Here is a 15,099-nt window from a genome sequence, read left to right on the forward strand (position 1 = left end):
TTCCTAGGCGGAGTGGGGTGTATGGGGGTGTCAGTGGTGGTCAGCGCAGCGGGCCCGTGTGGGCGCGGCCTGGGATAAACTGTTTTTCAGTCACTTGGCCTTCTCCATCACTGTTGTGTCTTTTCTCAGTTTTGGTTTTACACGGACCAGACTCTTTAAAAGCTCATTCTCTCAAAATAAATAAAAGCTCATTTTTCCAATCTGTCCCCTCTCCTTGGGGATGGAGAGCCGGATGGGGGAAGAGAAGCAGAGGAGTTTACCAGATCCAACCATTTAGCTCATTGAAAGCTGTTTTTAAAAGCTTTTGCATGGATACAGTATGATTAGCATAAAAGAGCAATAGCAATCTTAAACAAACTTACATTATTGACCACTACCATAGTTCAGAACTGGCTCTGGGATTTTTATGAGTGAGCAATTAAATGGTCAGGTGAAATGACTTTTTTTGGTATCGGCTTCCCTTTGTCGCGTCCAGTGGTTCCTCCTCAGCAGAGCTTGGGCTGGGGGCCAAGCGTGGGGATGTGGCCTTATCTGCTCACTTTTCAGCTCTGAGGGTGGCAGCTCCCCTTTGCTCAGCAAGACCTCCCCTTGGAGCTCTCAGGCACACCTTTACATTGTGCACCTGCCATTCCTATTTGATACCACTCCCTTTAAATTCTATTTGGAAAAGAAAAACGGGTTCATAGTAGGTCCTTTAGCACCTGATTCCTCTCTTTGACAATCACTTGTAGAAGCAGGTGACCTGAACGTAAAGTGCGCTGTGCTTTCGTAGGGACCTCCTTTAAATAGGAGGCACACTAAGCCCCTATGTTATTTAGAAACATGTCCAGCTACAAATAACCATAAACCCCTAATGAAGTAGTTAAGCAAATTTCTTTTTCTTACATAACAAGAATAAGGGTAGGCAATCACCAGCTTTGATTCAGCTGCCCAACATGACATCAGAGACCCGCACTCCTGTCTTTCTTCACCACCCTGAGAGCATTGGCATTTGCCCCATGATTATCACTGCCACAGCTCCAAACATCACCCTTGTATCCAGAGCAGGAAGAAGGAGGAATGTGGGTACCAGCCTCTGTTTCTCCTATCTTCACCTGCCTATAAGTCAGATGTTAGAGTTGAAAAGATCGGAAACTCTGGCTCCTCCGAGGCTCCTGTCATTTGACTACCCTGCCTCTTCTCCTCCCCCAAGCTGATGTCTCCTCCCAGCCAGGCTCCCTCATTTCTTAAGGACTTTGGCACATGGCTTGAGCTTTTCTTTTGACCTTAAACCCTGCCCCATCCCTGGTGTCTTCAGTGTTCACACCCTCCTAACACACTGACCTCTCACCCCATCACATTCCCCTGGGATATGGTAGTACTCAGAACTGCTGCTGCTGCTCTGACCACTATCTCTCCCCATAGAGATCTCCATGATCTGGTGTCACTGGGCTCTTCTCTCTTCCAGTCTCTCAGCCTCTTCCTGTATGTTTTTGCATTTTGGTGGTGGTATAGAGATGGCCCTGTGACCCTTACCCTAGTTGGGGAAACCTCTTTGGGCCATAAGCTTAAAGTGACCAAGTCATCCTGGTTTGCCTGGAACTCTTGGTTGTAAAATGGAAAGTTCTGCCTCCCGGCCCTTTAGTCCTGGGCAAAATGGGACAGTTGGTCAGCCTTCTGTTAGCGCTGACTTGCCTGAATACTTGGATTAAAAAAACAAAATAAAATTGTAGAATAAAAACTTGGAGGAAAAGTGAACTCTTCCTCATTTCTTCACCTCCCATCCCTTTAACCCTTGAGACAGCATCCATTCTGTGGGGCCCTCATCCCCAAGTGCAGACCCTCAGCCGACATTATATACAGGAAGTGGCTTATGTAGGTGGCCTAAGAGAAAGCCAACCTACATCACATTCCACAGCACGCCTCATGCCTCCATCCCTGCCTTTCCTGTTATTTCTCCAGAACTCCGTGCCCTGGATGTTTCTCCTTTTCTCTTCTGCTTGCCTTCTACAATTTGTAAGTGCTTCCTTGCTTGAGTCTAAGGCATTTTCGAATCATGAGGTTACATCCTGTATTAGTTTCCTATTGCTGTGGTACACATTTGCACAAACACAGTGGCTTAAAGCAACATAAATTTATTGTTACAGTTCTGGAGGTCAGAAGTCTAAATTGGGCCAGCGGGGCTGCATTCCTTCTGGAGGCTCTGAGGGAGAATCCATTCCTTGCCTTTTCCAGCTTCTAGAGGCCATTTGCATTCTTTAGCTTGTGGTCTCACATCACTCCAACGTGGTTTCTGTCATCACATACCCTTATTTGGCCCCGATCCCCACTCTTATAAGGACCCTTGTGACTGCATTGGGCCCATCTATATAATCGAAAATAATCTTTCCATCTTAAAATCCTTAATCACATCTGCAAGGTCCCTTTTGTCACATAAGGTCACATATTCACAGATTCTTGGGATTAGGATGTAGACGTCTTCGGAGGACCTATCATTCAGCCCTTAAAACTAGAGGGGTTACCTGCTCCATACTCAGTCTTCAGACACAAAAAATTTTCTTCTCTCAACAACCCCACCCCCTTTCTTTACAGAGACAAAGGCAAAGGGTGTTTATGAGAAAGGACAGGAGAACAGTTACATTGATAGAAGGAAGACATGTCCATTGGTGCAGACAATGTAACATAGTCATGTTAGTTCTAAACAGTGTTTTAAATTTTTAGTCTGATAGTCATCAGTTCAGTAGTCATTATAACTGCTTTATTATCTTTGCAGACATTTCTTTGAGGGCACAATGTTACTTTAGCCCCAGTGCAAAGGTTATTTTGCCCTGTTTTAACATTCTAAAGTTTCAAGGCATAAAATGTGCAAGGCAATTCCTCTGGTGTGACAGCTCCAGCTCCATTTTAAAGTGGCTCTTTTTATGGGAGTGGGGGGGCACGCGCAGATTTTATCTAGCAGCCTTGAACGATTCTGATTTTATGGTGTAGAGAGAAATCTAGGAAAACCAAATTTCTGGATTAGTCTAAAGTAAATATGTTGATTTACTTTTTTCATGTTCTAAAGAAAAGCCCTGCCAGTACTGAGGCTTAGAGAGGAGTGAGTTTCCCTTAGGGTAATCCTCTTCCTGGCTGCTCTTCCACGTGCTGCCTGCAGCCACCAGGGGGAGCAGGAAGCAAACCTGCCTTTCATTCCTCTCTCTGTACTTTAGCTCTGTATTCATCAATGCACAAGAGCTCGCCAATGCAAATGTTTCCAGACTATCGTCATAATAAACTAATGCCCTCTGTAGCAAATTTAGAAATGTGGAATAAAATAAGTCATCCATAACCGCACCACCCAGAGGTAGCCACTTTTAATAGTTCGATGTATTTCATAGCTTATATTTTTATGTTTGTGTATATATTTGTACACACACTTGGGATTGTACTAGGTATAGAGTTGGAGCCTAGTTTTAATTTAACAATGGATTTAAGATCTCTCCATGTTGTTTACAGTTCTTTTTAATGTCAGTATTTAAAAATTATTATATGATATTCCACATAGTGTTCCATTTTAAATGCTGTGCCATAGCTTAACCCTTCCAACTTTTCATTGGGGAATTCAGGGTAGGATTTTATTTATGTGGCTAATACATGGTTTTAAGGCAATTCAAAAATCTCTTACAAACACAAGTAAGATAATGTGACTAGAGATGTTTTTCTTCCATCCAGGTGTTGGAGGGTTTGTATGCATCCCACCCTATTTTACCTTGGGGTAGAATCAGAATGAGTTTTTTAAAATTAACTTTAGATAATTTTTCTTCCTTATTCCTTTGATCTACCAAATAGTGACCATAAAAAGATGGTATATTGGTACAAAATTTAGAAAATGATTCAAGATTATTTTTAAAATACTCTATTTTCCTATTTAAGACATCTTACTTCTCTTTGATCTTGTTTTTGGTGTTTACAATCAATTTCACAATGTCTATTTTCGGGGAGATTTTAGAGCTTGTCCATGCTCAGGTCATTTTTTTCATGGCCACATGGAACAACGAGAAGGACCCCTGTTGCATACTTTTACTCTATGAATTTATATGCCTTGAATTCTTGTGTATTGACCTGCACACTAGGCATTTTACTTTAAGTTCATGTGTGCATGGATTATAAAATAAATAGCAAAACTATTCTCTGAAAGTTGAGAAGAAGCCACATCTTGATGAAAAGTTAATCTTGCTGAAACCAGAATTCTAGATGATTTCCAAGGCCCCGTCTAGACAAACTCTTCACAATAAATGGTGGATAACGGCAACACGCATGGAAAGCTTTTAAAAATGTGCTTTCTCTCTGACTCAGCAATGCCATGAATTGGAATTCATCTAGGGACTAACACAGTACAAGGGCTTTATAGCAGCCCTGGAACAAAGTGTCTACCAGTAAGATTTTGGATTATGGCACATCCATACACTGGAATGTTACGTAGTCATTTAAAACGACAGATAATTAACATTTGACATGAAAAGACATCCACAAATATGTCAGGTGAAAAAACAGGTCTCCAAAATTGTATGTAGAGCATGATCTGCTTACCCACATATACGTGTGTGCATATATGCAGAGAGAAGGTCTGGAAGGCTATATACCAAATGTTAGGAATGGTCAGGCTAAGCAGAATTGTAAATGATCATAGGTTTCTATTTCATGATTACTTCCAATGGGCACATACTTCTATAATTAAATTTAAGAAAAAACTCTCCCTGTTTGTAACCTCCTCTTTTCATTCTTCCCTTTTCTCCTACCCTAAACACAATCTCTGGTTTTCATGGCCCTTTCTTTTCAGAAGCCTTCTCTCCTCTAGGTTATTTTGTCCAATTTTCTGGGCCCCAGACCCTAGTACCACAACTCTACATTTTTGATTCCTAGCCTGGCAGATAACCTGTTAGGCACTTTAATTTGTTTTCTCAGTTAAACCTCAGAACATCCCCGTGGATTAGGTCATTGTCTTCCCTATTTTGGTTGGGTGAGTCATCTTTTTTTTTTTTTTTTTTTTTAAGAAGGACATTAAATAGCTGTGGCTGTCCTAATGCTGAATTGAGAGAAGCAGCAATAATATCAATGTGACATTTCAAAGTAAAATGCTAAATAGACTGTGCTCACAACTCTGAGCTGATTATAGGAATTTAGAAAATTCAGTCTGTTTCTTAACTTCATTCAATATATTTCATGAAGCATGTTATCTGTAAAAGACTAATGTGCTGTTTGTGGCAACAAAGAATGCAGTGTTTTAGCAGAAGCGATCATGTAATAATCACACATTTATATAGCACTTTAAAATTCAGCAATTATTTTTTGCAGTTTGAGATTTCACAAAGACTTTTAACCTATTCATACTTTTGTTTCTTTATCACAAAAAAAAATGGGGCAACTAAAAGAAACCAAGACTTTTTGGAGAAGTGGCTGATACCAGAGCTAGAGCAGGGAAAGAAGGTGAGCCTGCAGTGGGAAGTGCTCAGGGAATGATGGGAACACATCAGAAGGTCATGGGAACCTGCTTAGTGCAGCTCCCACTAAGCAAACCAGGGACTATTTCGGCATCAAAATAAATAATAATAGTAAAGGACTTACAGCCTCTTAAGTAAGGTAAGAACCTATGTGTCCATACTAGTATAAACGAATGAATGAATAAGTTGAGAAGGAGGGAAGGCTTCTCTTTATATTAGAAAACCAACTGAAAAAAAGCAGAAGGAATGATGGAATTTGAAAAATCACCACTCGCCACCCATCCTAATAACCAGCTCAGGTAAAAATCTTTAATGGATGTTAAAGATTTCCCAGGGTATTCAAGTTTGAGGAGTAACTACATATTTATGTAGGCTCATCCCCACAAAATACTTTTTCATTACAGAAGGCAAAACAGTAACTCTGCAATGGAGAAACCCAGCAGACTCCACCTTAACCAAAGGAACAGAGTCGATATTGCCAGTGAGGGGACCAGTGGACAGCAGATGCCTTCTGACAGGTCACACTGACAGGAACTCAGCATCAGCCTGTGCTGTTCCTGCCAAACTTGCCTTACCCAAATCTAATCTTGAGGAAGCATCAGATAAGCCCAAAATGGGGAACAAAATAACTGGATAGAGACTAGAGAAACATGACAACTGCATGCAACACAGGATCTTGGGGTTTCTTTTGCTATAAAGATCCTGTTGGAACGATAGAGAATATCTCAAGGTCTGTAGATTAGACATGGTATTGTTTCAGGGTTAATTTTCTGACTGTGATACTGACGCTGTGGTTATGTAAGAGACTTCCTTCTTGTTAGGAAATGCACACTGACGTGTTTAGAGAAAAGCGAGGGTGAAGAGGGGGGTGCAGGGGACAGAAGAAGGAAGGAAGAGTTTCCCTGGAAGGGGTGCTGTTGCCACAAGGCTTACACCACAGAGTCCGCCCCTCTCAGCCCAGACTCCTGAAGGAAGGGAGGCGGGTGCTTCCCCAGTAAGCGTCAGCAGCTCTGGGCTGAAGAAAGGCCCAGCTGAGAGGATTAGAGGAAGGAGACATGCGCACAGCCTCTACCAGGAAGGGAGTAACACTCTGCAAGGGGGAGAAGCCACATGACCCCCAACCTGCAGGGTTTCTTACCTACACGATGAGGGGCCTGGACTAGACTGTCTCTTCAGCCCTTTCCACTGCTTCGTGAAAATTTATCTCCCTCAGAAACTCATCAGTGACAGACTCTCTGTCAGCCCGTCAAAAACTCTTTCTCGGACGTGGTCTCAGAGTGTAGCAGTTAGCACGTCTGTTTTACACGCAGAAGGTTTTGGGTTCGTGGTCTCTGGTCTATGGCCATGCCACCCTGAACAAGCCCGATGTCTGATCTTGGAAGCTAAGAAGGGTCTGGCCTGGTTAGTACTTGGATGGGAGACCACCTAGGAAGATCAGGTGCTGTAGGCATAAATAATAATAAATTAAAAAACAAAACAAAACAGAAAACCCTCTTCCTCAAGAAGGAGGCTATAGCTCCAGCCTCTGAGAGATTGATTTTTAGAGCTCCTTCCTGGGTGTAGGGACCTTCTGTAGATCATATGTTTAGACTTAAAATACTGCCTTGTAAAATACAGCCCCTACCCATCCCCAGGGGCTGTGCTCCGGGCCAATGCCAAGACCTGAACTAAGCAACAGGACTGAACCCTTAATAAAAGATTTTCAGTGGATCAAAAAAAAAAAAAAAAAGTAAGTTCTCAGTAAAAACACAGGGGTCTGATTTGGTGGTTTGCGCTTTCTTTCCTGCAGTGTGTAAATGGGTGTCCTACCATGTCCCAGGCCTGTGCTAGGCATTGGGGGGGGATCAGTTAAAAGTCACAGTGCCTTCTATCGAGCAGCGTGGCTGCACATTATGGCACTTGCGAGACAATTTTTGTAAAGTCACTTTTCCTTGTGACTAGAAAATGGTAGGTAAAAAGAACCAGAAACCCTAGCTTTGCTCCCAATTAGTTGTATGAACTTTTATAAGCCAAATAACCTCTGTGAGCTTCAGTCTCCTCACCTGTTAAATGGGGATAACGAGCTCACTCTGCTGTGTGCTGCCTGCCTCGCAGAGCTGTGGCCCTTCAGCCAGAGAATCCTAGACAGTGCTTTACAAACATGAAATAGTCTTGTTGTTAGTTCCTCAACATGCATATATGAAAGTGCTTTGAAAACGGGGGGGTCTCAAACACAGAGAATGACAGTGTTGTCTACCTTCTACTGAGCTTCAAAAGGAGAGTGTTGTGAGGGCACAGTAGTGAAGAACAGCAGACTCAAGCTGTGGCCACAGAGAAAGGCCACAGAGAAAGACCAAGTTTTTCTGGTGCCAGCACGTGGCTCAGAGCCTGGTCCTTGGCGACAGAATTGACCGTGGCCTTGTCCTTCCAGTGCACCAGGTGGCGGAGCGGGTGGAGGCTCTGGGGCAGTTTGTCATGAAGACCAGGAGGACCCTCAAAGGCCACGGGAACAAAGTACTCTGCATGGACTGGTGTAAAGATAAAAGGAGGATCGTGAGCTCATCTCAGGTACGTGGCACCTGTTGTGTGATTGTGAGCAGGTTTCCGATCGTATAGCTAAGGGAGATAAGAGCTGCCTTTAAAAAAAAAACAAAAAAAACCCTTTGTGATCTTTCTGACTCTTCTTATTCTCCAAAAGACGTGAGTTTAGCATGGTTCAGAATTCTCTTTTATACTGCAGAACTTCACGAATTTGGAAAGATTTACAATTGGTAATACCTGAAACATTGTAAACTCTATTCGACAAACCATTCAAAATTATTTCTTCCTGAGCATATTTGATAGCCTTATTTGTGAGTAAAACCATTTTTAAAATAGTGGGGATTTTTTTTTTTCCAAATTTAGGGCATTAGTGGTTGAGATTCCACCATGGTTTCTTTCAGTTTAAAAGTTCAGCAACCTAAAAGCAACAAATGAACAGAACAAACAAACAGAGATTCATGGACATGGGCTATAGACTAGTGGTTACCAGAGGATAGGGGGTGGAAAAGGAGGGGGGAGATAGACGGGGTTAAAGGGGTCAAATATAGAGGAGGAGGGGGAGGGTGAAGTGGGTAAAGGGGATCAAATATATGGTAGCTGAAGGAAACTAGACTTTGGGTGGTAACCACACAATAGAATATACAGATATCAAATTATAATGTACACCTGAAAATTACATAATTGTATTAACCAATGTTACTCCAATATACTTAATTTAAAAAAAAAAGATCAGCAACTTTTATGCCCTAAATAAAACAAATTTAAGATATATATTTTGTAAAGTATAATTTTTCATTTAATTTTATATAGTTGACATCAGCAACTTTTATGCTCTAAATAAAACAAATTTAAGATTGTGAAGTATAATTTTTTGAAGTATAATTTTTCATTTAATTTTATATAGTTGACATAGTTTATTTTACATCTTATATATTATCTATTGCTGCACAACATATCCCAAATTTTAGCAACTTAAAACAACAGATATTTATTATCTTATGTGGTATCTGGGAATCAGGAACCCAGAGCAGCTTAGCTGGGTGGTTCTGGCTCAGGATCCCTTGTGAGGGTGCAGTCAAGATGTTGGTCGGGGCAGCAGTCATCCAACAGCTTGACTAAGGCAGAAACTCATTTCCAGAATGGCTCACTCACAAAGCTATTGGCTGTAGGTCTTAGTTCTGAGCCATGTAGACCTTCCCATACGGTTGCTCATGACGTGGTAGCCGGCCTCCTCCAGAGCAAGTGATCAAAGAGAGGGAGATGGAGGCAGAAGATCTGTGGCCAGATCTTCTATGACCTGACCACAGAAGTGACATTCCATCGCTTTTGCTGTATTCCATTGGTCATGTAGACCAACCCAGATATAATGATGGAGGAGCCTAAACGAGGGTATGAGTATCAGGAAGCTGGCTACCACTACTTAGTACTTTTTATATTTATTTTATGTTACATGCATTGAGCATAAAACTTTATGCTAAAGCCGTATATTTTTATGGCCAGTTAGGCTTCCCCCAACCCCTGCCTTCAGCCCAGTTTTTTCAAAGGACAGTTTGGGATTTTTTTTTATAACCATTTCAAGTATAAAAACTGTACACATTCTAAATAGTCCACAAGTTCTAACATCTATGTCAGTGCTGGGTTTGATAGGACAGGGTTATTAATCTCCTATTTACCTACAAATCTAGTATGTTATATTGTACTTGCTTTTTTCATATTCATAAAAAGTTTATCGTTTTTGTATTTTACCACATTAAATAAACACTGGAAAGGGGAACACAAATGGTTTTTACTCTCACCACCCTGTCACAACCATTATTCTCATTTTAGAGCATTTCTTCCTAGACTTTTTTTTTCATATGCTCATTTTTACAAAGTGGTTATTGAGATGTACATGTTGCTACCTAGCCTTTTAGACTTTTTAAATCCATAATATATGTTGGGTTTTCTTTCACTCATGTAATACTCTGATCAGGGAGGGAGGGAGGCAAGGAGAGCTGACACACTCCATCCACCTCTGCTGCAGAGAGAGGACAAGCGGGGTGGGATGTGGGAGGAAGCTGGAAAGAGCAGGAAGGTTCTGGAACAGACTTTGAGTGACTCAGAGCAGCCCTTCTCCTTCAAAAGGCAGGAGATTAATCAGCCTGACTGTGTGGGTTTGGGTTGGGGTGGAGGTGCAGTCTCTCCAGGAACGTAGGCCCCTGGTGTATAAATCTGAGCTCATGTCGATTTATCTCTGGCCCGTTTGTATTACAAATAGATGACATTGTAGTCACTCCCCACAGCCCCAGTGTGGGCTGCAGCAGTGATTACAGTGAAAGTGGACTTGTTGACAACAACCGAACGGTTTATTCTTTTCCCTCCAGGATGGGAAGGTGATCGTGTGGGATTCCTTCACAACTAACAAGGTGAGGTGGTGTCCCCAGTGCATCGAGGCCCCAGAACCGCAGCCTAGTTTAAATGTGCTCTGGGCCAGCTCCCCAGCCCGGTCCTCATTCCCTGCCTCTCAGAGTCCCTCTCTGGGCATGGAAACCCCACAGAAGCCCATTCGTGTTTGGACAGCTCAGCAGCCCACTGTGGAGTTCATTTCTCTCTCAAGCCAAAACCACTCACCCAGAGAAGGACATGCAGAGCCACCACAGAGGGTGCAAATACTAAAACAGGAGAGAGCATGGCCCAGAAAACTGGTCACATTCACACATGCAACTGCCTTTATTATTATTATTCTGAGTGATGATAAGATGTATCGTTTTCCCCAGCTTTCTCTCCCCTCTCTGTCTATGACCAGGCTCCATAGCATTGTGGATGTCAGTCAGTGGTGGATGGGGAAGCTGAGGCTGCAATAAGTTGAACTGCATGACCTGGGGAATGCAGTGGAATCTAAACCTCTTGCAACTCTGGCCTGACCATGCACGGCTCCATATAGACCTAAATTTAGGTCTCAACTAAGACCAAAAAACTGAAATCTATGTGTAGGTATGCTTGCATGCCTACATTGTGTTGGCATTTACAATAATGAGAAGTGTGTATTAAATGTGGATTCCAATATTTACTTAGAAAGTCTTCCTCTTTACTATATTGAAAAGGAGACCTATATCTGTCTCAAATTGAACAGTGTCCATATTCTGCATTACTGAATGTGGTTAGTAAATGTCGTGTTAGGTAGCTGTTACATGACCTGATCAAGTGGGGCCCCAGCACCATCTTGTAGAGTAAGTTCCTACTAATGGTCAGGCCCCTGAGGAAAAATAAAAATGACAACAGGGCTTTCTTATACAGCACCTACCGCCATGGAAGACTCTGCCTCTCCCAGAACTCCTCAGCATTCAGGAGTATGTGGGGTTTTATTGTTTCTGTTCATGCCTTAATGTGGCACAAAATACTTTTGGATTTATGGAGTGCCGTGGCGTTGCCACTTGTCGCCCTTGGCAGGGAACATAGCCATTATTTGTAAGGAAAGGGACATGGGGTGCCCTATGCTGAGAGTGGCCACCTCAACTCATTCACTGGAGGGCAATAAATTATTCTTAGATTCTGAAAGGCTGCAGGACTGTGCGTGACAACAAAATTGTGGCACAGAGAATCATGACAGGGAGACTAGCACTTGACTGTTCTGTATAAATCATCTAATCCCATCACCTCCCTTCACAGATGGTGAATGAGACCAAGGCAGCACAAATGGCTGGCTTGCATGGGGTCGTACAACTCATAAGTGTTGAAACCAGGACCAGGGCCCACGGTTCAGTAACTCAGAAGTGAATCATGGCTTTGTTGTTGCTTAGCTGCATGTGGGAGGATGTGGGTGACTCAAACACCATTCCAAGGGGACTAGGAACTGTCACACCTAGTTCTTAATGCTTCCATTTTACAGATTCCCATTTATCCCTGAGCACAACTAAAGATCGCTCTCCCACCCCCATTCAAAACCAAGAATGGTTTTAGGATCTGTAGGAGACAGAGGCTCTTTTATACTCACAAGTAAACAAACTTATACATGTAAAAAGTCATTCAAGAACATACTCTGCAAATAGATAGGGAGAATCAGTAAAGAAGGTGAAGTATATATTGGCAATGAAATTCAGATGGACCTTCCAAAGAAAAGGAGCCCGAATATTCATTCAGGACAAGGAGAGTATAACATTAAGAAAGAAGTAAAACATTAAGGATATTTTATTGCTAGTTGAGATTTTTCACTTTTGGAACATGAAGTTTGGTTGATAATAGGGGGCTGAGTCTCCTTGTCAGTCTCAAGCTAATTGTTATCCCACTCCACTGCCCTGTGAAACTATAATGCAATTCTGTAGGAACACCAGTGATTTTTTAAAAAAAAAATCAGATGTTAAGACATTTGTGTAGAAGCGGCCCTTGTTTGTTCTATGAATGGTGCATACTGTGTTTCAGGAGCACGCAGTCACTATGCCTTGCACGTGGGTGATGGCATGTGCATATGCCCCGTCGGGATGCGCCATCGCGTGTGGGTAAGTAGGGCCTGCAGCAGCTTTTCAGATTTCCTGTGAGCCATAAAATACTGTTGTATGGGCAAAAACACGCGAACTAACACGAACTTATAATATTTGTTGTTTGCTTGTTAAACAGTGTGTTAAATTCCTCCCTAAACTTTATCAAAGAAGAAAAACACAAAAATCTCTTTCATAATTATTTTCATTACAGACTGACAGTAGTATAAGTTTTAAACCTATCCACTCCACTCTCAAATGCCGTTTACTGGGGACTACAAATTGGTGCAGATATTTTGGAAAGCATGTTGCTAATGTGTATCAGAAGCCTTGAAAAAGTTATAACTTTTGATCTAATGATTTTACATCTAAGAACTCGTTTGAAAGTAATGATCAACAATATAGAAAAAATATGAATAATAACATTTATTGTAGTATTATTTAAAAGAAAGCCAAAAAAGGAAAACGGTGTGTCCATCAAAGGAAATTAAGTGGCTTGTGGTATATGAATTGAGTGGAATTCTATACAGCCATTTAAAAGAAAATTCTTAATTACAGTAAGTGAAAAAGAACATCCAGGTTACTAGGAAGATTGTGCCTTATTCTCTGTTCTTCTGGAGCACTGTTTAACAGTTGGCATGCGAACTGCAACCAACATGATTAACTGTCCCTGTGTTAAACAACTCTGGGACTGTTCAAATTATTTCTACTGTAGAATCTCAGCTCTGTTTAGAAAAGAGACATTAGTATAAAGGCTGTAAAGAACTATACTGAAAATGCAATAGTAGTTCTTTCTGGATAATGGGACTGTGGGTATTTTCTCTTCCTTTATAATTTTCTTAACTTTTAATTTTTAAAAATAAGCATATATCATTTTTATAATTAGGAAAAAAAAGTTTTATTCCAAATTTTGCTTGGATCTCCAAGCAAAAACTTTGGTACCTTCTCCATCCAGAGTCATACCATCCGTCACCCCCAATGTCCCTCTCTTTGGGCGGCTGCTTTGGGGTCATCTTTTTACTCTCTCTTCCACTTGCCAAGACCCAGTGTGTCTTTGGAACCCATGCTCACATACATGTGTTTCATATTTTTCAATTTTTTAAATAACTCAAAAATAGGTTGTTTCTCCATTTTATAACTAGAAGCGATATTTATATAAAATTCATCCCTACTTCCTGAAAGGATATGAGGTGACCACAATAAAAGCTGCACATATACACATAAGTACATATGTATGAATATGTATATATTTCGTAAATGCCACATATGTAACACATTTATATGTAGATACCACAACTGTAGGTGCAGAGGAGTTCGGCCAGCTGTACGATCAGAAAGCCTAGCCCCCAAAAGACTTTCCTCCCTTCAGATACCAATTGTAAATTCAGGGGTCCCCACAACAACCATCAGGCTCAATAATTTATTAGAATGACTCACAGAACTCAGTGAAGTGCTGTATTTAGTCTCATGGTTTTATCACAGTGAAAATGTACAGTGCAAACCAGCCAAAGAAAGAGATGCACAAGGCAGAGTCCAGGAGGGGCTGGTATTACCTCCTCCCAGCTACCACGTGTGACTCTGTGCACAGAGTTCTGCCAGCCGGGGCTGCTCTCTCGAGCCTTTGGTGTCCAGAGTTTTTCTAAGGGCTTGATCACATGTTGTACACACGGCTGACTTACACTCTCCGGGCTTTTCTGGAGGTTCAGGCTAATACCTTTACTTTCTAGTTTCTCCACAGGTCAGAACTGATAGGGTGTGTCCCAAAGTCCCCATCACACATCACTCTGTTAGGCTGTTGGGTAGCCAGAGCCCCAGACAGACAAAGACACTCCCATCAGGCAGGACATCCCAGGGAGCCTGAGATCACCTTCCAACAGCTGGGGCCAAAGGCTCATTAGGTAAGGTTAGTTCTTCACTACTCAGTAGGCAGCTGGGGCCAAAGGCTAGACCTCTCATTAGGTAAGGTTAGTTCTTCACTACTCAGTAGAAATGATAAGTACTCTACATTAAAAAAAAACAACAAACTTTGAACTTCATAGCTTTGGTTTTCATAACAACCTGTGAGGCTGTTATCTAGGATATTATCTAGGATAATATGTTTCTAACTGGGAATTAATTTTAGCAAATGCATAGAGTTGGGTGGGTTACATAATTTCTCAATATTTGATATTGAGGTATCAGCTGTCTGGTTCTAAACAACAAAAAGAATATATTGGATAGATCCTTCCACAGTATACAATGAATATAATAACGTAAGAACAATGTCTTCAGCATTAGTTTAGAAAATGATGCTATAGGCTATTTTTTATTTTCACCCTCACTATATGGAACCTAGTAGAAGAATGTCTGTGAGAGCAGAGGGGTAGTTAGGGGAGAGAACAGTTTTACAAGGCCCAGGTAGATAACTTTCTGGTTACAACCTGACACACAGAGAGTTCAGAGTAGAGGGATGGCCGGTGCCTTAATCTTAGTCCTCTCTGGTTCCCTGGACCCTGGCATATGGTGGCAGCCTCACAGGTTGTTATGAAAACCAAAGCTATGAAGTTCAAAGTGTGAATATTTTTGAAAGCATTTTTTAAAATATGGGGTTCAGTGGATGAAGAGAGAGCATCACAAACCAAACTGAGAAACACTGGATCCTCATCTTACATAAAAGCACCATCTCC

The 15,099-nt window shown here is 41.6% G+C and overlaps 1 protein-coding gene and 1 pseudogene across 1 annotated transcript in view; both read left to right on the forward strand.

Moving 5' to 3' along the window:
- GNB5 (G protein subunit beta 5) overlaps nucleotides 1-15,099 on the forward strand; it is a 42,868-nt gene that overhangs the window by 11,220 nt on the left and 16,549 nt on the right. The window contains exons 2-4 of the mRNA XM_006920352.3: nucleotides 7,870-8,006; nucleotides 10,343-10,384; nucleotides 12,378-12,454. Coding sequence (XP_006920414.2) covers nucleotides 7,870-8,006; nucleotides 10,343-10,384; nucleotides 12,378-12,454 — 256 coding nt within the window. The remainder of the gene's footprint in view (nucleotides 1-7,869; nucleotides 8,007-10,342; nucleotides 10,385-12,377; nucleotides 12,455-15,099) is intronic.
- Nucleotides 6,794-6,909, forward strand: LOC112469850 (annotated as a pseudogene).

Source organism: Pteropus alecto, unplaced genomic scaffold, assembly GCF_000325575.1.
Source record: "Pteropus alecto unplaced genomic scaffold, ASM32557v1 scaffold86, whole genome shotgun sequence".
Lineage (NCBI taxonomy): Eukaryota > Metazoa > Chordata > Mammalia > Chiroptera > Pteropodidae > Pteropus > Pteropus alecto.